This window comes from Condylostylus longicornis, unplaced genomic scaffold (genome assembly GCF_029603195.1).
Source record: "Condylostylus longicornis isolate FDR11 unplaced genomic scaffold, ASM2960319v2 ptg000018l, whole genome shotgun sequence".
NCBI classification, from domain to species: Eukaryota; Metazoa; Arthropoda; class Insecta; order Diptera; family Dolichopodidae; genus Condylostylus; species Condylostylus longicornis.
The window spans coordinates 11,447,509-11,475,312 of record NW_026577987.1 but is presented as its reverse complement, the minus strand read 5'-3'; the positions used below and the strand labels follow the sequence as shown (position 1 = coordinate 11,475,312).

Sequence of the window (27,804 nt, the reverse complement as noted above, 5' to 3'; positions counted from 1 at the left end):
ACGATTTTAACAGTAATTTTTTTTTTGTTTTTCACAGTTGAGGTGGAAAAAATTTATATGTATTTATAATAATATAAACATATATGTATATGTGTGCATGTATTGCATACGTATTTGTAAAAAGATATTTGGAGAAGTTGCAGAATGACAGGGCTTATAAGTTTAAGTATGAAAAAATAAATGTTATTCACAAAAAACTTCATTATATTCAGACAGAATTTTATTCATTCTATATACCTCATTTAGTTTCTGGAGATTATAGAGAAACCTTCTCACATAAAACAAAATCATCAAAATTTCCACCTGTAGCTTGAATATTTGTTTATTAGATTGAATAATTTTTGAAGATGTATAGCAACTGCCGCATAACCAAATGCCTGGTCCGTCCTCATCTTGAATATGCTTCACAAGTGTGGTCAAACTATTACGATATACATACATATAATAGGATTGAGTCTATTCAAAAAAAATTTTTGAGGTTCGCACTACGCCTTCTTCCTTGGGAAGACCCCAGCATTCTTCCACTTTACGAACACAGACTCAAATTAATTGACCTACCCACACTGGGTAAAAGACGTGACGTCGCGGGTTTGTTATTCATTTTTCAGCTTATGAAACCTGACTTAATCTCCCCCGACATTTTAAATAAAAATGTGATTAATTCCAACCTTAGATCTCGTTTCCCGGATATTTTCATGATTCTTTTTCATAAGACCAATTATGGGAAACATGAACCTGTCAGCAGAATGCTGCGTTTATGCAACAAACACCAGCACAGACTTGACTTTTCACTGAAGAAAGACACGATGAAAAAGCTTCTATTTACTTATAGTTAAGTATAACCCTTTGCTTTATTTTAATAAATTCTTGTTTTAGCTTTTCATTGTTTATATTCATATTTAATGGAATATTATTACTAATAAATTTTATTTTGTATAATTTTTAAATTTTTAAATTTTTAAATTTAAATTTAAGTCAAAAATTTGTTTCTGTCTAAAAAATATGTATCTGTATATGCATTCTTTAATTTTAAGTTATGTAAAATGTTTGAGCTAAACATAAATAAATAAATAAATAAATAACCTAATTTATACTTTATACTTTTGTTAAACATAATGGTTCTAATAGTACACACGTACACATCACTTTCAAAGTACTATGGCAAACATCTGCATACTTTGATAAACTAAATTATTTTGAGTAATCGACAGAAGGACGGGGAAACATGGCTTAAACAATATTTCACATTTTGTTTACATATAGGAAAATGTTCAATAAATAAGTTCTTTTTAAATGCATATTAATAATATTATCTTCAGAGATGAAAATATTAAACCAAATTTTAAATATGTATGACTAATCCTGGAATCTCTGTTTATTTAATTGATAAATATATGTGTATTATTTTTTATAAAATGAATAATTATTATACTTTAATAAATAAAATAGAATTTAATTATAAATAATTTGAGGGACACTGATACATAACATTATTTCAATTATTCTATTATAACGTATATGATAAAAATTTTCACCTCATACTGCTATTGAAACAATTTATACAAAAATATCCACCATAAATTGTTGCGCATGAAAGAGAATTTATCGCAAAGAAAAATAAACTATAGTATGTTGTTTTTTTCGCATCGGTGTAAGCTTATATTATAATGTTATTATTAACTTTTTTAAATTACAGCTGACATATTCTTACTATAGTACAAACATATATATTACTATTGTCAGTTAAATACATAAATGAAAACATTTTCCTTTTTGTTTATGTTTTGCTATTCGGCTAAGTATAAATATACTGAAGCTCAAAAAAATATAATCAATTTTTTCTGGGCGTACGGTAGGATATATTGCATGTTTTACTGTACATTATGTTTGTTATACACAATTATACATAGTATGTATGTATACATGTAATGTATATAAAAGAAAATGCATAAAAATTAGAAACTGCCTTATTTATTTTATATGTTATATAGGCTGTTTCAAATAATTTCAGAGATGATTCTTTGATCAATTTCCGACAAAAAATCGTATTGGTGGGGGAGTGCTGATACACTCGTTTTCGAGCTACAGCCTTAAATAAATGCTTATAACTTCGGAACCATACAATGCAAAGTATCTGTCGAGGGCTTGTTTTACACGTAATTGATTGCTCTTTTCTTTCGGTCAAACAATTAATTAGGTTTTACACATAGTTTTCGAGATATAGCTTGTCAAAGTTAAAATTTTTGTTTTTTTTTTTTTGATGCGCTACAATGTGTGCTAACCCATATAAGATTTCTTCTATCTTTCATAGTTTTGCCAGTAAATCGTTTAAATGTGTCTTACAAATATACGGAAAATGCATACTTCATACGTTTTATACAAATTCCCTATTATACATACCAAACCAAAAACACTTAGTACATGTTGTTTTATTACCAAAATTGCAATTCTTATTGCTACTGTATTTTGACTATGGGTTTTTTTTATATTATATTCTAGCAATATCATTTGTAATTTAAGATGCAAATGAAAGTTACAACAATTTTATATTGGTTAGTTGTGTTTTCATATTGGCTGCTTTTGGTATATTAAGCATTTCTATAGAGAACATTAAATTTAGAAAATGTAGTAGATGTCATTACATTTTTGAACAGGGCTCAGATTTAAAAATTTATTTGATTTTTAACGGTACGGAACAGCACGAGAACAATACATATGTACTCGAAAAAAAATTAAATTTCACAAATAACATAAATTAATAAAATCATAATTTAAAAAAAAAATAAAACAAATCGTAATAAAATCCCCAACTTGTATTCTATTATTCAAAAATACTACATTAAATATTTAATTATTACATAAAATTAAATATTTTGAAAATTTGAAAAAAAAAAAATTATAAATTCATATTTTATCGAAAAAGAAAGTCAGCTTGTTACCTTCTTGTTCTTCTTTTCAAAAACCTAGCCTTCCGCAAGATTTTAATTCGTTTTAAGAAAATAAAACTCCCACGAAATACGGTAACAGGTTATCTAAACACAAGACTCCCATGAAATACAGCAACAGATTATCTAAACATAAAATGAAAAATTAACTTAGTTAAATTCAAATAAATTTTGAATAAAATTTCTAAACTTAAAAGATTCAACCTCAAGCCACAACCAAAGTTCTGTAGAAAATTACGGTAAAAATATAACCAAATATTTTTTTAAATGAGATTTTCCGTAAACAAGTTAAATTAAAAGATTGGCTATTAGGCAGGTTAATACTATTATTTCGACATATATACCTACCTCGTTTAAAATTATTATATGGCTATACAAATACAAAAATTTTTACCATAGTTTACCACTGGTTACTCCAATGATTATACCAAAAAGTACTTTCATAATCACTGCTAGAGTCCCTATCACCAGGGTACCAATTATAACCAAATTCGGAATCGTAATGATGATCATCGGGAAACAAACGAAAATCAGAATCAAACTGTTTCATTATAAAATCTGTTTCAGAATAATCTATTCTTAAAATATTTCCGTTCTCTTTCAGAAATGATTTCTAGTTTATAAAACAATGAAATATGTGTAAGTAATAAAACAAAAATAACATTGTTTTGCAATATACTTCTTCTTTAGGCTCTGTTGAATCTTCTCCCATTTTCATTCTTAAGGTCAATGGTTTACATCGACTTTGGTTTTTCAAAGTTTCAATAATATTTTTGAGAAAATTTTCACAATCCTGGCTATGTATATTTTCCGATATATCAATAAATTCAATAACTGGCGACTTTGTGATAAATTTTAATATACAATTATTACTAATTGATACACCAGGTATATTTAAAATTTTCAACTTCTTTAGCATTGATAAATCTTGTATAAAGTTTTCTGTGCATGAGGCGTATGGCAAATCTAATTGTTTTAAGTTCCCCAATTTAATTATGTTATTTTCTTTGAAATCACTGCAGTTGAACTTGGTTAATTTTAGTGTTTCTAACTGATTTTCTTGTTTTCAACCAATTTAAAAAGCAACATTTCGATTCTATATTATCTTAGTTTATCTTAGTTATATATCGGTAAATGTTTTAAATTCTTTAATTCAGCTATTTTCTCAAGTTCGTTAGTTTCATAACACGAACATATTGTAAGATTTTCCAATTAATTTAAATTTTCGACTAATGATTTAAAGGCATAAGTATTTAAATAGTCACAATGACGAATATTTAACTCCCGTATGCTTGTTATTTTAGAACACATTTTTGAAAAAAATTGTGGTTCTATATTTGAGCAAGAATTTAATATTAATGTTTTAAGATTTTTAAATTGGTGTATGTACCAGATAATTCATTATTATTTGTAAGATCCAAATATTCGATAGTTGTTATATTAGAAAAAATATTTATGGCATCGTCATTAATTGAACAATTTTGTAATTCCAAATGACGAATGATTTGTAAATTAATAGAAATTTTTTGAAAAATGTAGTAATCTAAAGTTAATGAATCCATTTGCAATTTATTTAAATTTGGACAAAACATAGATGCAAAGTGTATAAAACGAGTACAGTTTTTTGAACTTAAATCAGAACTAAAAGTTAAATTTTCAAGATGATGACCCATTTTCTGTAATCCTATTGAATTTCGAAATCATAAGTGAATACATATTTAATGTCGTATTTACACCAACTAAGCAATAATCTTTATTTACCTTGTCGGAAATCCATTAGCGTTAATGAATCCTTAAAATCAATAAAAAAGAGTTTTTGTAGTTTTATATGTTAATTGGAATATATAGTCCAACCGTGAACAGACATTTTAATGTGATCCGAGAAAGATAAATATTTAAACATAATGAGCATGCAATCATCATTTAGATTTAAGATAGAATAATTTATATTTGATTCTTCGTTGTCAGAACTTTCTATATCAGGTTCTTGTAGTTTTTTTTGAAACGGTTGGTTATAACTATCCGCACTTTTAACAGTTAGAATTCCACTGCCCAAGTAGTGATGCTTACACCTCAATGCTTTTGAAGCTGATTCAGCTTCCTTAAAATTAACAAAAGCCTATAAAAAACATTTTGTAAATTTTATTCTCTATTTCATGTAATTTTAATTTATATACATATGTAAATTAGTTACTTACAAAATTAAAACTCCCACTCTTACTAGATGAACTCTTTTTCGTAATAATTTTGACGTTTTCTAGTTGGCCAAACTTAGAAAAATATCTTTCCAAATTATTTTTATCGGTCTATGATTTATTTTTTATATTAATGTGCACTTAATTTATATTTTTTTTTAGTAAGGTAAGTACTTACCTTTTTGATAGGCCCACAAATATATAATGTGTAGATCAATATATCATCTTCTGTGTAATTTAAAGGACCAACATGTTTAAATGGTTTGTTATGCTTAGCATTTAAGTTACGTCCCATATACATATGTATGTTCGGTTTTTCATAATACTAATTATTTGATCACATCTAGGAAAATTACGAAATCCGTTTTTTTTTTCTGAAGAAAAAATAAATTTATACAAGAAAATAACTAAATATAAATACATACCCCATAATTAATAAGATAATTAAGCAAAATATTGAAATTACTAAATTAAACAACTTAATTTGAAATTGGTGATTTCCCAAAACGAATTGCGCCTCAGCATTTGTTGTTAAAATTTAAATTCCTTTAACTTGACATGACTTATCTGTTGAAGTTGAATTTCAGAGCTCGCAATAATGATTATTTTCTGATTGCCTAGTAAGTATATTTTACAATTGATTCTGCAAAATTGATAAATGTAGTGTAATGCTAATAATTAAAGCTTTATGATGTCTTTTTTGTACAATATGTACTACATTGAATGCATTGAAAAAGACCGTACTGACACTTAACTTTCCCTTTAGATTTATTTGAGTAATATGTATTAGTTATTAATTGTTACATATTAAGTAAATCAATAAAAAAAATGTTCACATAATTCATTCAAAATTTAAGTATGTTTGAGTTAAAATTAACATAAAAAAAGCGAAACATAATCCTGTTTCAATGAAATCAAGTTAACTCTAGCCAAACGCACAAATGGAATTTTGCATGCCAAATGACATAGAAAACAGCGATTTCTACAAATTAAAAAAAAAAGTTTATGGAAAATTAATGAGAATATTCGAATTTCCAATTCTACGTGAGCGGCGATTAAACTAAAAATTAATTTAGGCTAAAGAAACAGTACCAATATGATTTTGGCAATATAGGTATAATCGGAAAGTAATCGATGCAGCATCGATGTGTAATCATGTAAAAATCATGTACGAAAATGCATCAGTACGATAATACTTAAAAGTTTGGTGTCTAAAAATGTCAAAAATACGCATCGTATGCGCATCTTATTAAATCAGCTGTGCATCAATTTTTTTTGTGATTTTGTATTGATCAAAGTTTTTTTTAAATGATTTAGTAATTTATTATTTTAACTCAATAGCTAATAAAGTTAATTATTTCTTTATGCACGGTATTAATATTTTTAACTGCTTCATTATATTAAAATCACCAAAACTTAATTGAAATTAAAAACTTTTATTTAATAGATTTTCAGTAATTAATGATTTTAATACTTTTACACAAAACCTTTTCAAAATAATTATTTTTTGACACGATTCGTACGATTTAGAAAGTGTCCAAAAATGTCGTAATAATATTGCATCAGCAAAGTAAACGCATCACATCGGTATAGCATCAGTAAATGTTTATTGCATCGACGTTGCATTGATGCACATTTTTGATTATTTTCCGATTATTATCCTATACCTTTACATTAAAAAAAATAAAGGTCTGGACTCTGCTTTTTGTGTGAATGTAGTACCAATATAATTAGCTTTGATAAAGTGCGTATGAGAAGAAAATCAGCTTTGATAAAACGCGTATGTGCGCACGAAATATATTAGCAAAAATAAAAAAAAGTGTTTTATTCCGAATAAAAGGAACTTTTCTTTTCATACCAATAAAAAAAAAATTTTTTAATGTTTTAATAACACAAAACTTTGAAAATTTACATTTTTACACTAGTAAAGAAGAAAAAGATTGAATTTTATTTTTTTCTAATTAAAAATTCGAAAAAAAGTTGATCTTGTTAAAAATTCGAAAAAGGTTGAGAGATTTATTATATTAATAAAGGCTCTCTATAGATCCCATAAAAGACGTGTAAATTTGTCAGCTGTGAAATATAACTCTCTTTTAGGGTCGAGACCTGTATTTCTATCAGTCGTCAGCCGCGCAATATACTATTTTAGTGAAATAAAATAATGACAACTTAAAAAGAGATGGGACTATTAAAACCAATTCCTTAAAAAATGCATATTAGAAACATATATGAATAGAACTATACTGGAATAAAATCATTCTGTTTTAATGAAAATTTTTAATCGAAATAATAGGTCTCTCTGGTATAAGAAAGTTTTTGCACGCAGATCGTTTGAGATAATATTTTTTGAACAAAAAGGAGAGAAAAAAATAATGACATTCTCATTTTCACAATGTTTAAAGTTTTGTAAAGTGAAATTTAATGTTTTAAAAACATTTAAAATCCTTACAGTTGTTGAAACATATGTTTTTCTTGGTTATGTTAAAAGGTTTTATTTGTGAAAAAAAAATCTTCTTCAAATATCAATTGAAATTTCAAAATTTTTCAATTAAAAATAAAATAACTAAAATGGGTTCATAAACGGTTTTTTATAAGTTTCACACTTATTTACAATCCAAAATAAAATTTTGATTTTGTTTTCGGTATAACCAAAAAATATTTGTTTATGTTTGATAAATACTTTGAAATTTGACGTTTATCACATATTTATAAAGTTTTTAAAAGTTTTCTCAAGTTTTCCGTCTAGTTTATTTTTTTTTTTTAAATGCGAATTTTTTTTCTTTTTGCGAGAAATTTTGACGTTGTTTCTGTTTTTAAAGTGTTTTCAGTTTTATTCCAGACAGGGATATGAACTTGTTTTTTATCAATACAAAATATATTTTTACGGGAAAAAATTAATTTTGAAAGCAAAAAAATGAAAAATTTCAAAACTTTTGAAAAATATTCAACATTCAATTTAAAAAATTTAATTTCATGTGCAAAAGCTCCCTGTTTTATAAGTATGTGGAGCTAGGATATTTTTAAAATTTATTTAAAATATTGCTCCAACAGTATTTGAAATTGTGAATTGTATTTGAAAATCAACCACTTTTTGTTTAAAGTGTCGTGCAAAGTAAATTAATCCAATACTCGTATATCACATCACATTACAATATGTTATTGCAAACTACGTACGATACGAGTACTTATACTCCAAGTGTCAACTTTTTTTTTTTCATACATATGTAAGAATATTATAAAAGTTGGTTATTACGAAAATTTTAAATATGTCGAACATTGTTTTCAAAACATATTTTATCTGAAATTTTTTATTTGAAATAATAGATGGTAGCTTTGCTGCAATTCAAGTAAGTTGAAATATAGATTGCTTTAATTTGCTTTAATTTGCATCAATGTTTTTTAAGGCCGGGTCAGCTAATTTAACCTTAAATAAGAAGTTGCTGTTTAACAGGAAAAGAAACCTCAAATCTGTGGAATTTTATTTCAGTTTTCAAATGTAAATTAAGTTTTATGACGTCAGAAAAATTTCATTTGCGCAATTATGGCAAATGGAAAAGTTTCCAAACTTGCTATATCAAGTAGAATAATTGTAATATGTTTGCAGTTTATTGCAAATGTGTTGATACCAGATCACAATCCAGATGTTTTTAAATCTCCGAAAACCTTGAGTTCAACTCCTTTCATCATAGATAAATTATCAGAATTTCTTTTTGGCGGATTTAGAAGATGGGATGCAGAATACTTCTTGCACATTGCAGAATATGGTTATACATACGAAAATAACTTGGCATTCTATCCACTTTATCCAATAATAATACATTATTGTACTAAAATTGCTCTAGCAATGACATTTTATACATGCTCTTTTAGAGCGGCATCTTTAGTGGTTAGTATATTGTTAAACGTGTATTTTTTTCATCGGGGAGCAAATTGCTTATATGAATTAACACAACGAATATTTGGTGATCCTAACAAATCATGGATGGCGGTAGTATTATTTTGCTTTAATCCAGCATCAATATTTTTCTCAGCACCTTACTCCGAGTCGCTTTATTGTTGGCTTAGTTTTAGCCTAATGTTAAGTTGTGTAAATCATCTACCATTTTATAAAACTACTGCTGCTTTGGGATTGAGTATTTTATGCCGTTCGAATGGATTTTTGAACATTGGTTACCCTGTATATTTTACATTCAGAAAAATCTACCTGAAAAAAAATTTTTGGGATCTTTTCAAATTAGTTGCTATTTTAGGATTAGCCTTAATACCTTTATCAATTTTCAATTTTTTTATGTTTCAAAATTTCTGTCTGCAGTCTTCTGATGTACAACATTCACACTTTATAATTGAATATGCAAAACAACGGAATTATGTCCTGGCAGGTCCCAGGATTTCCTCAAATTCACCATGGTGTGATGAAAATATTCCATTTCCATATTCATATGTCCAAAATCATTATTGGGATCTTGGTTTTTTAAAATATTACAAATTTAGACAAATACCAAACTTTTCTCTAGCTTTTCCGATTTTATTGTTTTTATTTACAAATATTTTTAGATGTATGAAAAAGTTGTATTCCCATTTTAATATAAATGGCTTTAGTTCAACATTAAAAGAATGGAAATCATTACCATTTATTTTGCATTGCTTAATATTAGTAATTTTTTGCACGTTGTTTGTTTACATTCAAGTTTGTACTAGACTCTTAGCTTCGGCCAACCCTTGTTTATTTTGGTTTGCTGCTGATTGCCTACCAAAGACATTCGATCAAATTAATTTTAAAAGAAAGTATTCACTTTTACTTTATTGGTTTGGTGGATATTTTTTAATAGGAACTACACTTTTTTGTAACTTTTATCCATGGACGTGATTTTTACCTTTATTTTTCCAACTCGCACAAAGTTTAATTGAAAATCTAAATATGGACTTAATAAAAACTATTAAACAACTGAAGATTATCACGGACAGTTTTGATAAAAAAAAGCCATGAAATGGTTATTGTATATAGATATTTAGGCTAATTGAAAATTAAAAATTTGTGCTTTTTCTTTAAAGTATTTCCTTTTGCAAAAATAATATTTTCCATTGTAACTTAAGACTGTGTAGGTTTCTATTACTTTATTAGCAAGTAATATTGTATGAATGTAGTTTGAGTTAAAAATTAGTACGCCTATTTTAATTTAAAGATTGAAGATTTCTTGAAAAATATACAACCCAAAACAAATACTGTATTTTAGTTCAATATTTTTATGTAAATTGTTAAATCTTAATCATAACGAAAAAATTTACATAAATTTGTATACTTTAACATAAATATATGTATCTGTAAGGATATTTAAAATTAATAATTTAGTTTTCTTTGGATAGCTATATTTAAGTTATCTTATTTTAACGTTGAATTGTTTTACACAAGCATCCGCAATTTTTTTATGTATTCGATTTACTTCATCCTGAGTTAATGTTCGTTCCATATGCCGATATATAATTCTTAAACACAAGCTGACTCTACCAGTTTTAGGATGTTTAAATTTATCTTGTAATGTCACCTTTAACAAAAAGAAAAAAAACTAACATAAAACTAAATTATTATAACTTGTAATTTCCAACCTGCTCCACAATATCCTCGCCTATATTTCTAACCAAATCATAAAAATCATTCAAATGAAATTGATCTTCAATTTTCTCTGGTAACCAAAATGACAAATCATTCACACATTGTGGATATGAAGAAATAGGTTTATATTTATTCAAAATTTTAATATTTTTTTCACTAAATTGACACAGAAAGCCAGTATCGTTACTCCAAAATAATCTAATATCGGGAATATCGAATAAAACCATTGCTAATCTTTCTAAACCCAATCCAAAGGCGTATCCAATTGAATTCTGTACTCCTGCTTCTTTTAATATTTCATCCCTCATAATACCACATCCAAGAACTTCTAGCCAGTTATTTAAATATAATATTTCCAATTCCCAAGATGGCTGGGTGAAAGGAAAGTATGTATCAACCCATCTATATTCGATATTTTTACCAAATAATTCTTTAGCTAGTCCTAAAAGAACAGATTTCAATTCAAATTCTGTTAATTTGACAGCTTCCATTGTATGACATGGTTGCTTGGATTGGTCGATGCATTTGGAACTTGAAGAAGCAACTGGAGAGCAATGATTTAAATTGGTTTTAAAATGAGTTTCAAATATTTCTAAATCTGGATTCTGCTCAAATAACTTATCTCGCGTAATTAATCGAACCGCGTCTAATTGATGGAAAACAGGAAAGTGTGTCTTGTCAATCTAAAATATAAAAAAAAAAATTAAAATTGAAACTCAGCGTAAAATTAAAAGTATGATTTGTAAATATGAACCGATAAAATTAATGGACATTTATTATTTTGTATGCAATATAACCAAATTATGGCTTGGCAGGTTCATGGTTTCTTCAATTTTACCATGATGGATGATCATAAATTCACCACAAAAAAAGGAAACTAAAAATAATTTTGACGCGCTAATTAGATAAAATTTAGAGAACCATTGCAGTAGGTATACTTATGTAACTTATCATAACCCATTTTTTCATGTATATATGTACATGCATGTTTATTTACTTACCTCATCCCTTCTGTACACTTCTCCACACACAAGAAAATTATCCAAACCAGATCTAATCAAATCTACTTGATGAGCAGTAGTGTGCGCCCGAAGCAAATATTTATCATTAATGTAATAGCAATCTGATTTTGAACGACTTGGATGTTCTTTTGGGATCAATAAGCTATCAAAATTTTGTTCAACAGTTACCACTGGATGTAATTGATCGTACACGCTAAATAAAGGGTTACCTCTACTAGAGGTATATGATGAGTAGAAATAATTAATTATTCTTTGTCGTATTATTGAAAGAGGGTGATTTTTTTTTAAATGTTTATTTAATCCTATAAATGATAAAATTTTAGGAGTAACATTTGTCCAATTATCTGTCTGGTATGTATGATTTCCAATGATTAAAGTATTTTGAAACTTTGGATTTGTAGCGTATGATCTTTTTCCTTTAAGAACGGATTTTAAAAAATTTTTGTTATATCTAAACAAAATACGAAACATTTCAAGAAAATTTAGGAATAACAACAAACATATGCATATGGTCGTACGTGTTTAAGGATTGACAATTATTGACATTATTTACATAATGTATAAAAGGTTTGTGTGCATTAAGCTTGACATAACAAAAATCTGTCAGCCGTGGAATTGAAAAATAGAGATGTTACTTCTGAATTAAAAAATACTCTTAAAAATGTTTTTTATTCATGAAAAAGATTGAAGATGTTATTATATCACACTCAATATACTTAATTTGCAAAATTTTGACAGAAGTAAAAACTCTAAAACTTTTAATGAAATGGCATTACCCAAAAAAGTAACTTATTTTACAATTACATAATATAATTATTATATACCATACATACGTGTAAAGTAATCTAAATTAATTTACTGTTAAATTAGTAAACAGTAGGTCTGGGATAAAACTAGAAAAAACTTTAAAAAGAAACAATGGCGAAATTTCTCGCAAAAAAGAAAAAAAAACAGACGGAAATGTTGAAAAAACTTTTAAAAGCTTTATAAATATGTGATAAACCTTTTATACCGAAAACTGAAACTTTTGATTTTGGATTATTAACGTGTGCAGCTTAGGAAAACCAATTTGTGAACACCTAATTTGGTTATGTTATTTTTAATTTAAAAGGTGTGAAAAAAAATGGTTGTTGATGAAATTTTTTTTTTTGAAAAATAAAGCCTTCTGACATAACAAAGAAAAACTTTATAGTTGTCGAAGCTTTATAAATATTTCGACAGCTGTAAGATTTTTAATGTTTTTAAAACACTAAATTTTACTTTACAAAACTTGAGAAAACTTTAAACATTGAGAAAATGAGTATGTCATCATTTTCTCTCATTTTTGTTCACAAAATATTATCCCAGACGCTTTGTATGCAAAAACTTTATAAAGTTTTTTAAAACTTTCTTATACCAGACAGAGATAGTAAAAGTTAAATAATTTAACTATACTAATTATTAGTGAGTATTAAGCCGTGATATACTAATTATTAGTATATCACGGCTTACAGAAATACTTTTGATATTTTTGTTTACGTAGGTTTTTACGTAAGGTTTTTGAAGCCGACTTCAAGCGAATTTCGACATCGTATATTCAACTCATACATACATATGCATGTAAAACATAATATTATGTCGAACTTTTACATATGCTTATATGCATATAGGTTTTGATAGAGAATACGCAATAGAACTCAAATCTTATGGTGTTTAATTCAATTATACTTTTAATATAAAAAAAACCTAGGTACAAAGTTTACAACATACTCGAAAGCGTATCACGTTTACAATACATACAAAGATTTTTTTCAAACATACATATGTATGTACATGTCAAAATATCGTTTATTAGCTCTGTTTAGTTGACAAATCCATCCCCACAAAATAACACGTGACAAAATTAAATTGTTTGAAAGAGGAAAGACACGATCAAACATCTACTATTGATGCAGGAGTTTTTTTGCTAAACAGCTATTGGTTAACACCCCGAGAATGTGGGGACCTTCGCCCGCATTAGAAGGGAGGTACTGGGGAACTACGTGCTCACGTCGGCGGAGTTGTGGTCTACCGGCCCTTCAAAGTTGCTCGAATTCATCAGAAGGGTGGGTTTCGAGGGATGGTTTAGGGCTTTGTCCCACACCTAGTTGGGGTGCACAATAGATCTATATCTTCTGGACGCGGTGCACTGTTACTAGTTCTTTGCAATCCGCAATCTACAATCTTCGCTGCTATTCAAAATAATTTAATTATTTAATCAAATTAATTAAATATTCATTTAAAATAGTCGATACCTCATGTTTATACAAATGGAAATATCGCGATATCGAAACATACATGATTATTGCACAACTCACACATTTCAAAAAATTGAAAAAATACATAAAAAAATTCACCTTTAAAGTGTAAAAGTTTTTTAAACAGACATGCGGAAAGACGGGACGAAACTAATAAGCTGTTTTTCTAATTTTGCTGAAAATATTAAAACTAAATAAGTATCTACATAGTAACACAAACGCATAAGTATCTAGTTCTTTTAAAAAAAAAATTACCATTAATTTTTTATATAATTGTGAATTTGGATTAAATAGTTGTGGTTATGATCTTATAATGTACTATTAGAAAGTTAGAGAATACATACGCATATAAACCGTAAACCCAAACCGAATACATAACAAAAACAATATAATAACACTTAAAAGCTGAACAAAGAAATGTTTTGTGAACTACCCCTTGTAAAAGAGTTATGAAAAGTTCTATAACTTGTGCTCAAACTTTTTATAATTAAATTGGTCATACAGTTGATTTTCCTGTGTGGAAGGTAGGAAGAAATTGAGGCTTTAGGGGCTTAACAAAATTTCAGTTAAAAGAAAAATGAAACTGTATTAAAAAATATTTTATTACAAACGAAAGTTTTTAATAATTATATCAATAGAATCAACTGAATTTTAATAAACATTATCTTAATTATTCTAATTAACAAACTTATATTTATAAAAGATAAGGAAATGTGTAACTATATTGTATACTAATTAGATTACATATTTAAATGAGGAATGTGGAAAACTTAAAGTGAAGGAATGATTGAGTTTATAAAAAAGAATTTGGTATTAGATTAAACAAGTGGGAAGGAAGCCGCTGTAGCAATTCCACAATGATTGTTCTTGTTTCTTGCCATTTTAATAAACCCATTATCACCCCATGTTGTACCCCATGAGTTTTTAACTAACCAGTAATCAGTGCCACTATCATCTGTTCCGTAGCCGACGACTAAGACACCGTGATCCAACTGATCTGAACTGCAATGCTCATCGTAGTATACTCCCTCGGAATAAAATTGGAAAGACTGTTGCGATGCATCAATCGCAACACTGACTGGACCGTGAACAGCTACAGCTTGCATTAACTTTTCTTCATCCCCTTCTGGTATATCCATAAAACCTTTATCTGTAGCGCCTACTGCAGATTTTTCGAAATGACAAGTATCATCTATTCCTTCATATGGATAGGACTTTTCTGTATCAATACCACCATTATCTTTGACATATCTAAATGCATTGTCCATCATTCCCCCATTACAACCATTATTTCCGTAACTTGATGAACAATCAACCAAATTTTGTTCAGATAATGATACCAATACTCCAGTTTTCCTAAAATGTTGTCCCTCCAATGAACCAGTTGCGGAAAATGACCAGCACGATCCGCAATGTCCTTGATCCTTGACTGGTGTTACGGCACCTTTTGTTCTCCAATCGACTGAATTCGGTAATTTTACATTTGCTGGACTTATAAATGTTGCCCCAGATTCTTTGTTTGAAGAATATGTAACAATACTAAAACAAAAAAAAATAGTTGATATAATAAAAAAATTTTTCCAATTACATATAATTATTTGTTTACCTATTGCTTTTGTTAAAACCATTCATTGTTGAAACAAATTCATATGGCAACATATCTGAGTATTTATTTAATTTTAATTTGAAGGAATGTAATCCTTGTTCAAACTTTTGATTATGTTTTGCAATTTTATTTCTATTTTCCAAAAAAATTTTCATTCGAAAATTTTCTTCGGTTGCCTCATTGTAATTTTTGTGATGTTCCATCTGACATTGATAAAAAAATATTTATTTTAGTTATTTTTTTCATCATTGTATTGCAAGACTAAAAATTTATCGTACATAATACTAGTGTAAGTCATATTCTGTTGGCCGCCTGCCTCACTTGAATTTTTGAAAAACGATCCATTAAGTTTTTCAAAAATTTTAGTTATTCGAAATAAAAACAATTTCGAAATTTGAAATTTTATACTGAAAACTATACCTCAAGTGATGCGACTAACAGAATAGTGATATACCTATGTATGTATATCTATATTGTGTTAAATATGCACATATTATAGTATTATACCTATAACGTAAAAGGAAACTTATTAATTTTGAAAAATGGATAAACATAGGTAACATACATATTATGTATCATATATGGACATAGATTTTTACATAGCATGAAAAGTTATAACTCAATTAAATGAGTTAATTGCAATGATTACTAGATGGCTTTACCATATTTATACTCTACACTAACTCAATCTATGTGAGAAAACGAAAATTTAAAAGTTACTCTCATTTTTAACTTCTTACTTTGTACAATAATTTGTATTGAAGCAGGTATATTTATATTTATATCGCACCTGTTTGTTTATATATTGTATCCATATTATAATTTTTTTTTGTATTCACCAACACATAATGCAGAAAAAGTAGAAATTTGTTACGTCTCTTTCTATCGTTAATTTTTCCAATAGTGGTATAAGTACTTTAAAATTTAATACGTATATCATTCTTATGAATATCAGTTAGATACATATGTCAATAATTTAATACATACTACATATTAAAATTAATTTCGGTGCTATTGTTGATCTTTCGTTTTTTAATTTACTTTATTAAACTACAAATAAAAATTATTCGCTATTAAACAAATAATTTATTTATTTTTGTTTTTGCCAGGTAAACAACATAAATTTTATATTTTAATTTTAGTTTAAAAGATTTATTAAGTGAAATTCAAAGTCGAGCAATTATATTGGAGAAATTCATTTCATTCAAAAAAAAAAAAAGAAAGAAAGAAAAACTGTAGAACAACTCGTTTTTTGATTCGGTAGAACTGCAATTGAATGTGAAAGCTTTTAAATTAATTATTGTAAAATTTTCCTTTTTGTTTCTAAGTAACTGGGACTTTTTCCAATAAATTATGATTCCGCTTAAAATTGCTACTTAAAGTGTTTTTTGTTCTAATATATAAAAAATAATGTTTTAATAAAATAAAAGCTGTAAAAGTTCGCTAAAACTTGTCTTTCTCACAATTAGGGAATTAAGTAAAAAGAAAAAAAAACAAAAAAAAGACAAAAGAATTATGAAGTAACACTAGTAAAAAAACAGCACAATAGAGGCAAAACATACAATTAAAATTAACACAAAGGTAAATTTCACTTCAAAAATCAGGAAGAATATTTAATAAATACGTCTAATGTATGTAGCCATGCAAAACTATTTTTGCCAACTAGTGAAATTTCTATAACAATTTGTGATAATTTTATTAAAATTTCTATGAGATTTTTGTCATGTGGGGTACAGAAAGTGTTTACTCTAATCTTAACATGGGGTGTAAGTTTTTACAATATGACTATAAAATTCTAATTAAAATTTAGTATTTTTCTATCGTAAAAAAATAATTTTCTCAATTACTGCTATCTTAAGAAAATCGAAAATACTTTTATAAAAGCTTTTAAACCTTCGATCTCAATATTTAATAATAAATACCGCATGTTAAACTACAATAAAGAATAATTGTAACTATTGTTTTTCTTTTTTTATTTTTTCTTGACATACCAATGAAATATTAGTTGTAATTTTATATTAGATATTAAAGATATCGAAATTAAACCATTTATTTTGTTTTTTTTTTTTCTACTTTTTAGATAAAATATTTCTTTATAACGAAGACGTGGTTTCTCTTTACACAATTTCTAATTTATCATTAGATAAATAATAATACAAAAAAAAAGACAAGGAGAACATTACAAAATGGTGATCGTGATAAGATTAAAGTGAAATAAAAAAAATTAATATTATTGATAAGATAAATTTTTCTTTTTGTTTATGATAATGTACAATTTATGTAAAAACTTTAGAGAAAAACTACAAACAAAATTCTATGAAGAAAAGACTTAATTTTTTTTTTTTAATATTATTAGTTTTGATTCGTCATTTTGGTAGCATTGAATTTACTTTGGGAAAAATTATATTCAAATTATTTTTTTAAATTATAAAAATTATGTGTAACTATGTACTTTCGTCATAAATAAAAATAATAATTTCAAGAAAATTTTAAGTATTAAAGTTAAATTAAAGCCTCAAAAATTATTACACACGATAATACAAGTTATTGCATACAAAAAAAAAATTAAATTATAATTCGACGTTGAAGGATGCCACTGTTTCATAAAAAAGGAAAATCTCAGGGATATGATTCAGCAAATAACAATCATCAGGATTTAGATAGCAATAATTTAAAAAATATAAACGAAGATATTAGTCAAAGAAATATGGAATCAGCTCAACAACAACAACCGACTGCAAACAAAATATCAAGAACTCAATTAGTTTTTCATTGTCAATTAGCTCATGGTAGTCCAACTGGTTTCATTAAGGGATTTTCAAGTGTTAAAGAATTATATCAAAAAATTGCAGAATGCTATGAAATAACACCGGACGAAATTATATTTTGTACTTTAAATACCCATAAAATTGATATGGGAAAATTATTGGGTGGCCAAATAGGCTTAGATGATTTTATATTTGCTCACAGAAAAGGGCAACCAAAAGAAATTGAAATAATTAAATCAGAAGATGCACTGGGATTAACAATTACTGATAATGGTGTTGGCTATGCATTTATAAAACGTATTAAAGAAGACAGTATTATAGATAAATTGAAGCATATTCTTGTTGGAGATCATATTGAAAAAATAAATGAACAAAGCGTTGTTGGAAAACGTCATTTTGAGGTTGCAAGAATGCTAAAAGATATTCCAAGGGGATCGACTTTTACTTTAAGATTGGTTGAACCTATGAAAAGTGGTTTTCAAGGTATTGGGCCAAGAGATTCCCGAAGTGGCGTTAAAAGTAAATCATCGCAAAATTATGGTAGTGGTAAAGAAACATTACGATTTAAGGCAAATGGTCAAGTTGAAATATGCAATAAATCAAATGATATGGAACAAGCTGCTTTAGATGCTATTAATTTATTGTTGGATTCATTTTTAGGTATTAATGATACAGATTTAGCTACACAAATTTGGGAATTAGGAAAAAATAAAACAAATTCAATGGATTTTGCGGAAGCGTTGGATAATTCTGATTTGGATGCTTTTGGTTTCACTGATGATTTTATTATTGAATTATGGGGTGCTATAACTGACGCTAAACAAGGTAGAACCAAACCAAAATTTGTGAATATAGATATTGGGCAGTGAAATAAGTATCAAATATTTAAAGTATAGAAAACAAAATTTAAAAAAAAAAATACATAATAAATATAATTTATTTAAATTATGAAAAATATTATTGTTTTAAAACCTTCAATTTATTTTTTAAGAAAAATTTTATGTGTTTGTTTGCATTTAATAAATTATGATTGCTTTATGAAGTTATTAAAAAATTTTTGTATTATTGCTTGAATCGCAAAAAAAAAAAAGAAAAAAAAACAAAATAAAAAAAAATAAAAAAAGATTCTATTGATATTGTGCCATATCTACATTCTGTAGTTTAAAAACATTGAATCAATCATAAGTTCTTTTCAATTAAATATTCGTTTGTACAAACGTTTTCTTCGATTTATCGTTTTGTTTCTAAATACATTTGTACTGTGTTTGCAAAATTTTTAGGTCCAATATCAAACTATACATACATATGTATATATCAAAATAAACATTGATATTTTGCTTTTCTTACATTTGAAATTCAATAACTTTACAGAATTCCAAAATGATAAGATCGTTTTATGTAAGTATTGAATTTTTACTCAAATACTTGAGGGGACAATGCTTTTAAAATATTCTATAAAATTGATTACTAACAATTTAGCAAAATTTTTTAAAAAAAGCGAAATTCAATATGTGTACATATAGATTGTGAGTCAATTTCTAAAAATTGAACAAAGGACGATGAAATCTAAAGTCATTTTATACATACACTTGTACATATGCACATATGTATGTATGTACATACATCTTTTTTAATTATAAAATTGATAACATATGAATTGTATCATTTAAAATTTGTTACTCATAATTGAATTTGCGCTGAAAAGCAAAATTAATTGCGTTGTAAGCAAGATAGAAATAATGCTTTAACGTCTTTTAATATTATGTTTATACATACATATGTATATAAATATCAAAATAAAAAAATTTATATTTAATGGCCTAATTTTAAGGAAATGATTAAATAAATAAAAGAAATATAGATCACATGAATTAGACCACCCAAATACAAAATATACGTTATACGTACATACTCATATGTGGCCGATAACGGTTAAAGTGTAAAATTAATGTTTTTCTTTTAGATATAAATTTGTTTTTCTTTTATGTGAAACACACTTTAAAGAGAAATAACAGTTTTACAAGTAAATTTTTAGGCTTTACATTATATTTTAATAATCTATAGGTATGTGTGATACAACATTATAATATGTTATGTACATTTCAATACACATACATACATATATATTAGTTATATTATTATATTTTGTTAAAAATATAGAATGATTAATTAAAATATATTGTACAAAAATATTAATGACAATTCTTATCACGAAATTTTAAACTCGGTTTATACTGTTGTTTAGAAAAAGTTATGAATGTATAAGATTATAATTGCATGAACTTTTGGCTTTTAGTTCATTTTTGATATTAAAAAATATTTAAAATTGTTAGTAGGTACCTATAGTTATTGTATTTACAATATGTTTGCATAAATATAATTATTTGTATAAAATTTAAAAATTTTGTAAAATTTTATAAATAAGGCCCTATTGCATTTCATATACATATGTCATCTACAAATGTTTTTGGTTTTGATTTATTGAATTAAAAAAGAACAGCTTTATAGAAATCAAATATTCCTTATGGTGTGATGCCATATTCAGGATAAATTGAAAGAAAAAAAACAAATACCGTGCTTTAAAATTGTTTTTTCATAGTATTTGAAGAACTTGTTTTTTTTTCGCACACGATAGCAATTTATAAAATATTTAGTGTTATTTCATATTTAAAATGACTCAATAAAATTTAATAATATTAAAGGATGACTAATATAAAAGTATTAAAAAATTTCTTTACCTTGTATGCTAACCATTCTTCTCTTATTAAATCTTTTAGATTCAATGCATCTGACACAGCAACAAATAATATAATAACAGCAATCGCCTTCATGATTTATTCTAAAAGAAAAAAAAATAAATACATATGTATATTTAATATATTTATCTTTATATGAAATAAAATTAACAAAAATATCCTAACTTTTGTATGTATATAATATTATTGCACTGGATTTAGACTTTGTTTTAAAAAACTAAAACATTTTTAAAATATAAGGTTAGAACTAAATATTTAGTGATTCCGCTAATAAATTGAAGTCTTGCCGCGAAATAAGATTTTGTTTCCTATATTTTTTATTCTAAAAGTAGGTACCTATGACCATGTTTAAATTTAAGTTTTGTGTAGATTATCATTGCTTAAGAATAAAATTTAAAATATAAAAACATTTTAATTAATTTTATTTTACATTCTTAATCAATGCTTAGAATATGTACCAAATATGTCCTTAGGTCCAAATATATATGTATGTAGGTAGGTACCTACCTATTTACCACTGAAAATAGTGGCACTTAATATTTTTAAAATATAAAGCTTTTAAAAAAAATGATGTAATAAAAATAAAATATAAAAAAATTCACCAAAATCACTATTAATTAACATTATTAAATCTCAATAAAAGTATGTACATACATATATTTTCAACTTACTCGATATTTTTGATTTTATTATTCCAAAAAGCACTTCTGAAAATTTTATTAGTTTATTTATGTATTTGCTTTGCAAATTTAATCTTATGTATATATTATGTATTATCTTTTCAAAGTATATTTTAATATTAACGTACAAATTACAAAATTCTCTAAAAGAAAACTTTTTATTACGATTCTTAATTAAAAACAACTAGTTTTTGTTTGAAAGACAAAGAAATTCACAGAAATGAAGGGCGGGGGAATAAATCATAAAAAAAAACAAAAACGCATTTGATAAACAGCTGCTCTATTGACATTTCTGTTGGCGACATTACTTAGCGTACAAAGAATTTCGACTTTATGTTGTGTATTGAAAATGCATGTTTTATTTTTTAAAATAAATTTAGAGAAAGAGATTTTTTTTATATATACTTTATATTTAAAATATTTAAAGAGGTTTTTATAAAAATATGAGTTGAGTTGATGCATGTACGTCAGATCCGTTCATTTTATTTTGATTTGATTTTGTTTTTGATTGGCATGTTTAATTTTGTAATGTTTTTATAATTTAATTTTATAATATTTTTATGATCTTTTGAGAAAAAATAATTGATCTATTTGATTAAATTAAAACAAATTTTAAATCTTATTGAGAAAATGAGAATTCTCTAATTTCCGTCACATTTGAACTACATATTTTCAATTTTAATTTTTTTTACATTATACACTCGTTTTTATGTCAAAATGTTATAATATATTAATAGTACACTCTTTTTTTCATAATCAAGCTCTTTTAATATTTTGAAGCATAAGGATATAATACTTTTCACGGAATAATACGAGACAACATTCGCATGCAATTACATATCTACTGTATTAAAAAAATTGTATATTTTCTTATTATTATTCAAAATTTTCTTCACAAAAACTTTTTTACTATCTAAATTTTAAGAAAAAATCAAATTTAAACTAAAAATTTTGATTACGATTTCAATTGCATTTAAATTTTTAGTTGAGTTGACGTTTTCCTCTTTTTTTTTTATGCAGACGTTATAAAATGTCAAAAAATATTATAGAAAAGGGAATTCAGCAGAAGTAATCAGTTTCAGTTTGTATTTGAAAATTTCAGTGAAAACTACTGTCAAAGTGAGAATTTTGTATTAAATTTACAAAAAGGGTGGACAGTGTGTTTCAAAATAGTTTGAAGCCTTCGCTGAGTGTTTATATTAAGTTCTAAAAAAAAATTTTTCTTTACAGCCATGTTCATAAGTATGTATGTATGGGCGCATATTTTAGAAAATTTTTGATAACTGGCATCCACCCGCGAGTTGAAATAAGTTCGGCATGTAAGTAAATAATATTATATAATAAACAATATGATTTTCAACAAAATATTTAAAAAACTTTTACTTTAATACTTCTTCATAAAATAAAAAAAAATTGATATGTACATATTTTACACATTGGCAAATGAAGCGAATTTCGTTATAGGATATTCTTTGCTTCGAATCATTCTCATATAACCAAATTCTCCCCAAGAATTACTCATCGAATTTTTTAATATCCAATAGTCCTGACCATTATCACTTCCATAACCGATGACAGTCATATAATACTTATGGTAAATATCAATTTTGTTTTGTGGTGGAACGAATATCCCAGATTTATAATGCATAAATTCAAAAGAAAATGGGTTGAAACCAACAACAACAGGTGTTTCATAAGCGACAATTTGTAATAATGCTCCATCCATGTTTTCATCTATTGTTTGAAAGCCACCAATTGCCAAACCAACATCATTTGGGTCGTACTTGCAGAAACTTTGTACTCCAGTGTATTTATAATTTTCTCCAGTATTAATATTACCTTGAAACTCAATGTAATCATATGCTGTTTCTGGTATTTGTAAACCATTACAAGCTTTTGCGCCACCAGCGCAATCTATAAGATTTTGTACTGATAATTGTTTTGGTAACATAGGATCTTCGGCAACTTGAAAATAATGAGCTTCTATTGCAGATAATGCAGAAAATGCCCAAGCCGCATTACATTTTCGTCCTTTAAAAAAAACTATGAATTTTATATTTAATTTTAATATTATTACCTTGATCCAAAACTCCATAACCAGCACCATCCCTTGTCCAGTTTCTTTATCACACCAATAACAAAACCAAAATATTCTATAAAATCAAAACATTGTATGTACATTTTTTATTGAAAATAGTTACCTATAAGATAGAAAAGGATCTGATAATTTTTTTAAAACAACTGGAGTTTCTTTTCTTTGTGGTGGTGGTGTGGTGTCAGAATAATTTTTTCCACCAAGCATTTCAAAAAATTCGGTCTTTGACATGTCTGAGTATTGATTTTCTTCCAGTCTATATGAAACAAGACCATTATTTGCTCTTATATTATGTAAATTTATGTGAATTTTGTTGTTAGCATAATTAACTTTGGACTTCTCCTCCTCCGCTAGTGAATAGTTTTTTCTATATTTATCCTTTAAAAAAACATAATATTTTCTAAATAAAAAAAAAATTATACTATGTTTTACCTTGTAAGCTTTCCAATCGGCATCTGTAACGATAGTGGCCGACACCAACGTTATTACGTTGAACAATGTAAGAAAAATTTTCATTTCGTCTAGAACAAGTAATAATTAATTTTTAATTAATTTTGTTTTATTAATTAATTAAAACTTATTTAATTTAATATATTTTATTCAACATTCTGTAATAGGTGCATATTAAAAAACTCTAGAGACGAAAGCAAGGAACTTATAAGGTATAAGAAGTTTAAATATAAAAGAAGCGTTCTGAAGAAAAAAATAAGATAAAAATTTATCATGGAATCAGACAATATAACTAGACAAAAGCAAAGAATAAAAGACTTAATTTTTTAAGTCTTAGCAATAAACCTCAGTGAGTTTCACGGAAATTTGGAATTTGATTTTATTTCAGCATCCTTTCGAAATATATTTAGAATAAACAATTTCAAAAAGTTTGCCAAAAGTATTTGTAATACCGTATTATAGCCACTGAAAATTGAATGGCTTAAAAATAATAATCACGAGAGATGCCAGCATTCATTTTATTTAGACAGTCCAAAATAATTTCAGGTAATTTGGAATAAAACAGAAATAAAAAGTTATCATATCTCTCAATATTTGGTCAATGCTATTTTGAATTAGACGAAAAAATTAAAAAATAACATAAAAGTTTTGAATTATTAGATGAAGGTATATGAATATCACGTACTCCGTAAACATCTGTGAAACATCACGTATTGAACTACCCACAATTCTTAAATAAATATGTAAGTATGTATGTATCTGATATTTTTTCAATCATTTTATAATCCTTTATATAACATTTTATTTACGTTTTTGAATATCTTAAGATATATAGCTAATTGAATATTAATTAAAATAATATACTTACATTGTGTGTATTTATGTATTTTCATCTGTTTTTACAACCTTTGTCTAATATAATTCAAATACATTTACTGTAATTTAAGAATTTTTCATCAATTAATTATGTGATTAAATACTTAAAAGTAAAAGTTATTAAAATATTGTTCTGTTCCGTAATGAAGTGTTAACTGCATTAAAATTACGTATACTGAAAACTTATATATGTATACTTACAACAAAATATTTTTTTTTTAAGACTTTTTAGTATAACAGATAAACAAGATTTTAATAATATAAATTTGGGTTATTAATATAAATTAGTATAAATACAAAGCTTTGTAAACAAATCATAAAAGTTGGTATCTTTCTGATTTCTTAATTAAATAGTGTACATATTAACAAACTATGTGATAATCATATAGAATTTGAATAATTTTTGAATATATTTTTATTAAAATACAAAAATTTTCCTTATTTTGATAATATAATGAAATATATACAATGTATAGCATAATTATGTATATACGTACAAGGTGTTCAAGTACCTGTATTTAAAAGAAACATAATTGCTTTTGATTTTTAATGGTTACTTTTCTATATCTTTAGTGATTCATATAATTAATAGACGTTTGATATCTCCATAAATAATTATATACCGATTATAGAAAAAATCTGAATATATCGGGTCGACTTATATTTGTTTGAAAAGTTTTGTTTCACTTCTAGTTTTCAATTTTACACAAATATGTATATTTACACAGAAGTGCATCGATGGCCGAAAATGCAAACTATTGCAAAACGACTTTCATAATGAAATCGAGTATAAAATCATATCCCCTACAAGACGTTTATGGCATTGCACCCACTTACCTAACATTTTTACGTTATGATATGATATATGTATATATTATATATAGCAATATAAAGTTTTTTATTATAAAATGTGAAATTATTGACATAAATTGTATTTGTATGTACATATTCAAAAAATTTTTTAGTAAAACCTTAAAAGGAATTTAATTAATTGTATAGGTTTAACTACTTTACATTCAAAACAAAATTAAATAGTGTAACAATGCCAATAGTAATTCAGCGGTTTGGTACTTAATTGTCACATGTATCATTTTTCGTTTTGTGAGATATGTGTTCTATAGGTTTTTGTCATTTTTAAATATATACGCCAAATTTTAGGAGTTGGGGAAATTTTTTTATAATTGTTGCAAAGAAATCTGAAATAAATTCAAAATATAATGGATATGGAAAAAATAAAATAAAAGCACAATGTGTTCGTGTAAGTTTTATCCATAAGTAATAAGTACTACGAATTCGAATAAACTATTAAGATATACATATTTGCATACTGAGAAACATTGAAAATATTACCTTTTATTAAAAAAAAAAACTGGTAAAAGTTATTTAATAAAAATATTGTTAGGTTCGAATAAAATTAAAGTAGAAAATGTACGTTAGGTATAATCAAATATATACGGACTAAATCAATGGTGTGTAAACTACCATTTTTCCTTTGATCAATTGCAAAATACATACTTGAAATTCAGTTACAATAGATCAATTTACTTATGTACCCATTAAAATACTTATAATTGTTGCATACATTTAGGATGAGAAAAAAAAGTTTAAAGGAAAGTGTTAACATAGTGTTCGAAGTCGACGATTAGATAAGTGAGTTCAGATTAATAATTACGTACCTTTTGGTAGCATAGCATTTACCGTTAGCTTTTTGTTTTTTATAGAAATTTGAAAAGCTTGTAAATTCGGAAATATAAGGCGCCAAAATCCAAATTTTTTGAAATTTCAAGAAGTTGTAGCTTGGGAATGCATAGAGAAGGAAAATTGTTTTCCCATCGAAATAATTACCGTGAACAAATGAATTTTAGACAATGGTTAATTTCAACGGCTATTTTGTCATTTTAGTATTTGACTATGCTGTTGCGTGATAAAAGAAGCTAGTCGCTACTGTTCTCAGCTTCTAGAAGTTAAAATTTTTTTAGGACTTTGAAAAAGTAAAGTTTTGGAGCTGGGGGAAACAAGTAAAATTTTTTTTCATTACGAAAGAAAATTTCTAATATACGATAGTTGATCTACTTGTATATAAACTTTTAGCTTTCTGTTTTAAAACGCGTAGCGGTTTCGTTAACAGTCACACGGACCAAGCGGAAAAATTTTTTCCAGGACTGTTTCAAAGTCGTGATAGAATAATTTTTTAAATTTTATTTTATTGTTTTACCTTAGTTAGTGTTGAAATGTTTTTTCTTCTCCTTGAAAACTACTGTTATCATTAATGTTATCTACAATTGCCTTAGTATCCATCAACCATGGTGCTCGATCATTGCATCTAATAAGATTAATTAAGAAGACATGTTATGAAAAGTTATGTAACAGTATGCGTAAACAAATTTTGTTTTTCGGTCCATTTCTTATCTTTTTTTCATTTAATTCTTATAAATTTTAAAAGATTATGATTTGTTCATTATTCATGTTATCATTTCAAATCTCAGTATTGGATTTTCTTACATTTTAAAACCCTGTACATAGG

At 26.0% G+C, this 27,804-nt stretch overlaps 8 protein-coding genes across 10 annotated transcripts; 2 read left to right on the top strand and 6 right to left on the bottom strand.

Moving 5' to 3' along the window:
• Window positions 1-2,714: 2,714 nt before the first annotated feature.
• Window positions 2,715-4,051, bottom strand: LOC129606376 (uncharacterized). Its single transcript, XM_055516680.1, has 2 exons — window positions 3,625-4,051; window positions 2,715-3,558 (listed from the first exon to the last, which is right to left on the bottom strand). Exons 1-2 carry the CDS (start codon window positions 3,862-3,864, stop codon window positions 3,346-3,348), a joined length of 453 nt encoding a protein of 150 aa, XP_055372655.1. The 5' UTR covers window positions 3,865-4,051; the 3' UTR covers window positions 2,715-3,345.
• A 28-nt stretch (window positions 4,052-4,079) lies between these two features.
• On the bottom strand, window positions 4,080-4,809 carry LOC129606375 (uncharacterized). The gene is made up of 2 exons (XM_055516679.1): window positions 4,707-4,809; window positions 4,080-4,629 (listed from the first exon to the last, which is right to left on the bottom strand). The coding sequence occupies exons 1-2, from the start codon at window positions 4,720-4,722 to the stop codon at window positions 4,301-4,303; spliced, it is 345 nt and encodes a 114-aa protein (XP_055372654.1). The 5' UTR covers window positions 4,723-4,809; the 3' UTR covers window positions 4,080-4,300.
• On the bottom strand, window positions 4,777-6,028 carry LOC129606483 (uncharacterized). Its single transcript, XM_055516826.1, has 4 exons — window positions 5,566-6,028; window positions 5,319-5,514; window positions 5,144-5,251; window positions 4,777-5,064 (listed from the first exon to the last, which is right to left on the bottom strand). The coding sequence occupies exons 2-4, from the start codon at window positions 5,439-5,441 to the stop codon at window positions 4,777-4,779; spliced, it is 519 nt and encodes a 172-aa protein (XP_055372801.1). The 5' UTR covers window positions 5,442-5,514; window positions 5,566-6,028.
• A 2,218-nt stretch (window positions 6,029-8,246) lies between these two features.
• On the top strand, window positions 8,247-10,191 carry LOC129606225 (GPI mannosyltransferase 2). Its single transcript, XM_055516407.1, has 2 exons — window positions 8,247-8,487; window positions 8,545-10,191. The coding sequence occupies exon 2, from the start codon at window positions 8,682-8,684 to the stop codon at window positions 10,005-10,007; it is 1,326 nt and encodes a 441-aa protein (XP_055372382.1). The 5' UTR covers window positions 8,247-8,487; window positions 8,545-8,681; the 3' UTR covers window positions 10,008-10,191.
• A 140-nt stretch (window positions 10,192-10,331) lies between these two features.
• Window positions 10,332-12,294, bottom strand: LOC129606224 (probable phenylalanine--tRNA ligase, mitochondrial). Its single transcript, XM_055516405.1, has 3 exons — window positions 11,753-12,294; window positions 10,745-11,434; window positions 10,332-10,683 (listed from the first exon to the last, which is right to left on the bottom strand). The coding sequence occupies exons 1-3, from the start codon at window positions 12,242-12,244 to the stop codon at window positions 10,516-10,518; spliced, it is 1,350 nt and encodes a 449-aa protein (XP_055372380.1). The 5' UTR covers window positions 12,245-12,294; the 3' UTR covers window positions 10,332-10,515.
• Window positions 12,295-14,633: 2,339 nt separating this feature from the next.
• Window positions 14,634-22,027, bottom strand: LOC129606520 (cathepsin L). The gene is made up of 4 exons (XM_055516873.1): window positions 21,851-22,027; window positions 21,162-21,262; window positions 15,656-15,858; window positions 14,634-15,588 (listed from the first exon to the last, which is right to left on the bottom strand). The coding sequence occupies exons 2-4, from the start codon at window positions 21,252-21,254 to the stop codon at window positions 14,868-14,870; spliced, it is 1,017 nt and encodes a 338-aa protein (XP_055372848.1). The 5' UTR covers window positions 21,255-21,262; window positions 21,851-22,027; the 3' UTR covers window positions 14,634-14,867.
• On the top strand, window positions 15,923-19,740 carry LOC129606519 (PDZ domain-containing protein GIPC3). Of its 3 annotated transcripts, none has more exons than XM_055516871.1 (2): window positions 15,923-16,764; window positions 17,736-19,740. In XM_055516871.1, the coding sequence occupies exon 2, from the start codon at window positions 18,246-18,248 to the stop codon at window positions 19,290-19,292; it is 1,047 nt and encodes a 348-aa protein (XP_055372846.1). In that variant the 5' UTR covers window positions 15,923-16,764; window positions 17,736-18,245; the 3' UTR covers window positions 19,293-19,740. The 3 variants fall into 3 exon arrangements, with proteins under 3 accessions (XP_055372846.1, XP_055372847.1, XP_055372844.1); XM_055516872.1 differs by having other exon boundaries at window positions 16,712-17,236; XM_055516869.1 differs by having other exon boundaries at window positions 16,712-17,421.
• A 1,261-nt stretch (window positions 22,028-23,288) lies between the features above and the next one.
• On the bottom strand, window positions 23,289-24,470 carry LOC129606482 (uncharacterized). Its single transcript, XM_055516824.1, has 3 exons — window positions 24,061-24,470; window positions 23,937-23,980; window positions 23,289-23,890 (listed from the first exon to the last, which is right to left on the bottom strand). The coding sequence occupies exons 1-3, from the start codon at window positions 24,468-24,470 to the stop codon at window positions 23,289-23,291; spliced, it is 1,056 nt and encodes a 351-aa protein (XP_055372799.1).
• Window positions 24,471-27,804: the final 3,334 nt, after the last annotated feature.

Bases quoted from the DNA above. Each gene is read 5' to 3' on its own strand.
- LOC129606376 (XM_055516680.1), bottom strand. From the start codon at position 3,864: ATGCTAAAGAAGTTGAAAATTTTAAATATACCTGGTGTATCAATTAGT. The intron at 3,559-3,624 runs GTATATTGCAAA...TTTATAAACTAG, and splicing joins CAACAGAGCCTAAAGAAGAA to AAATCATTTCTGAAAGAGAA.
- LOC129606483 (XM_055516826.1), bottom strand. From the start codon at position 5,441: ATGTATATGGGACGTAACTTAAATGCTAAGCATAACAAACCATTTAAA. The intron at 5,252-5,318 runs GTAAGTACTTAC...AATAAATCATAG, and splicing joins TTTGTGGGCCTATCAAAAAG to ACCGATAAAAATAATTTGGA. The intron at 5,065-5,143 runs GTAAGTAACTAA...TGTTTTTTATAG, and splicing joins AGAGTGGGAGTTTTAATTTT to GCTTTTGTTAATTTTAAGGA.
- LOC129606225 (XM_055516407.1), top strand. From the start codon at position 8,682: ATGGCAAATGGAAAAGTTTCCAAACTTGCTATATCAAGTAGAATAATT.
- LOC129606224 (XM_055516405.1), bottom strand. From the start codon at position 12,244: ATGTTTCGTATTTTGTTTAGATATAACAAAAATTTTTTAAAATCCGTT. The intron at 11,435-11,752 runs GTAAGTAAATAA...TTTATATTTTAG, and splicing joins AAGTGTACAGAAGGGATGAG to ATTGACAAGACACACTTTCC. The intron at 10,684-10,744 runs GTTGGAAATTAC...TTTTTGTTAAAG, and splicing joins GCGAGGATATTGTGGAGCAG to GTGACATTACAAGATAAATT.
- LOC129606519 (XM_055516871.1), top strand. From the start codon at position 18,246: ATGCCACTGTTTCATAAAAAAGGAAAATCTCAGGGATATGATTCAGCA.
- LOC129606520 (XM_055516873.1), bottom strand. From the start codon at position 21,254: ATGAAGGCGATTGCTGTTATTATATTATTTGTTGCTGTGTCAGATGCA. The intron at 15,859-21,161 runs GTAAAGAAATTT...TATCAATGTCAG, and splicing joins AAGAATGGTTAGCATACAAG to ATGGAACATCACAAAAATTA. The intron at 15,589-15,655 runs GTAAACAAATAA...TTTTTGTTTTAG, and splicing joins GGTTTTAACAAAAGCAATAG to TATTGTTACATATTCTTCAA.
- LOC129606482 (XM_055516824.1), bottom strand. From the start codon at position 24,470: ATGAAAATTTTTCTTACATTGTTCAACGTAATAACGTTGGTGTCGGCC. The intron at 23,981-24,060 runs GTAACTATTTTC...GGTGTGATAAAG, and splicing joins GATCCTTTTCTATCTTATAG to AAACTGGACAAGGGATGGTG. The intron at 23,891-23,936 runs GTAATAATATTA...TTTTTTTTAAAG, and splicing joins TTATGGAGTTTTGGATCAAG to GACGAAAATGTAATGCGGCT.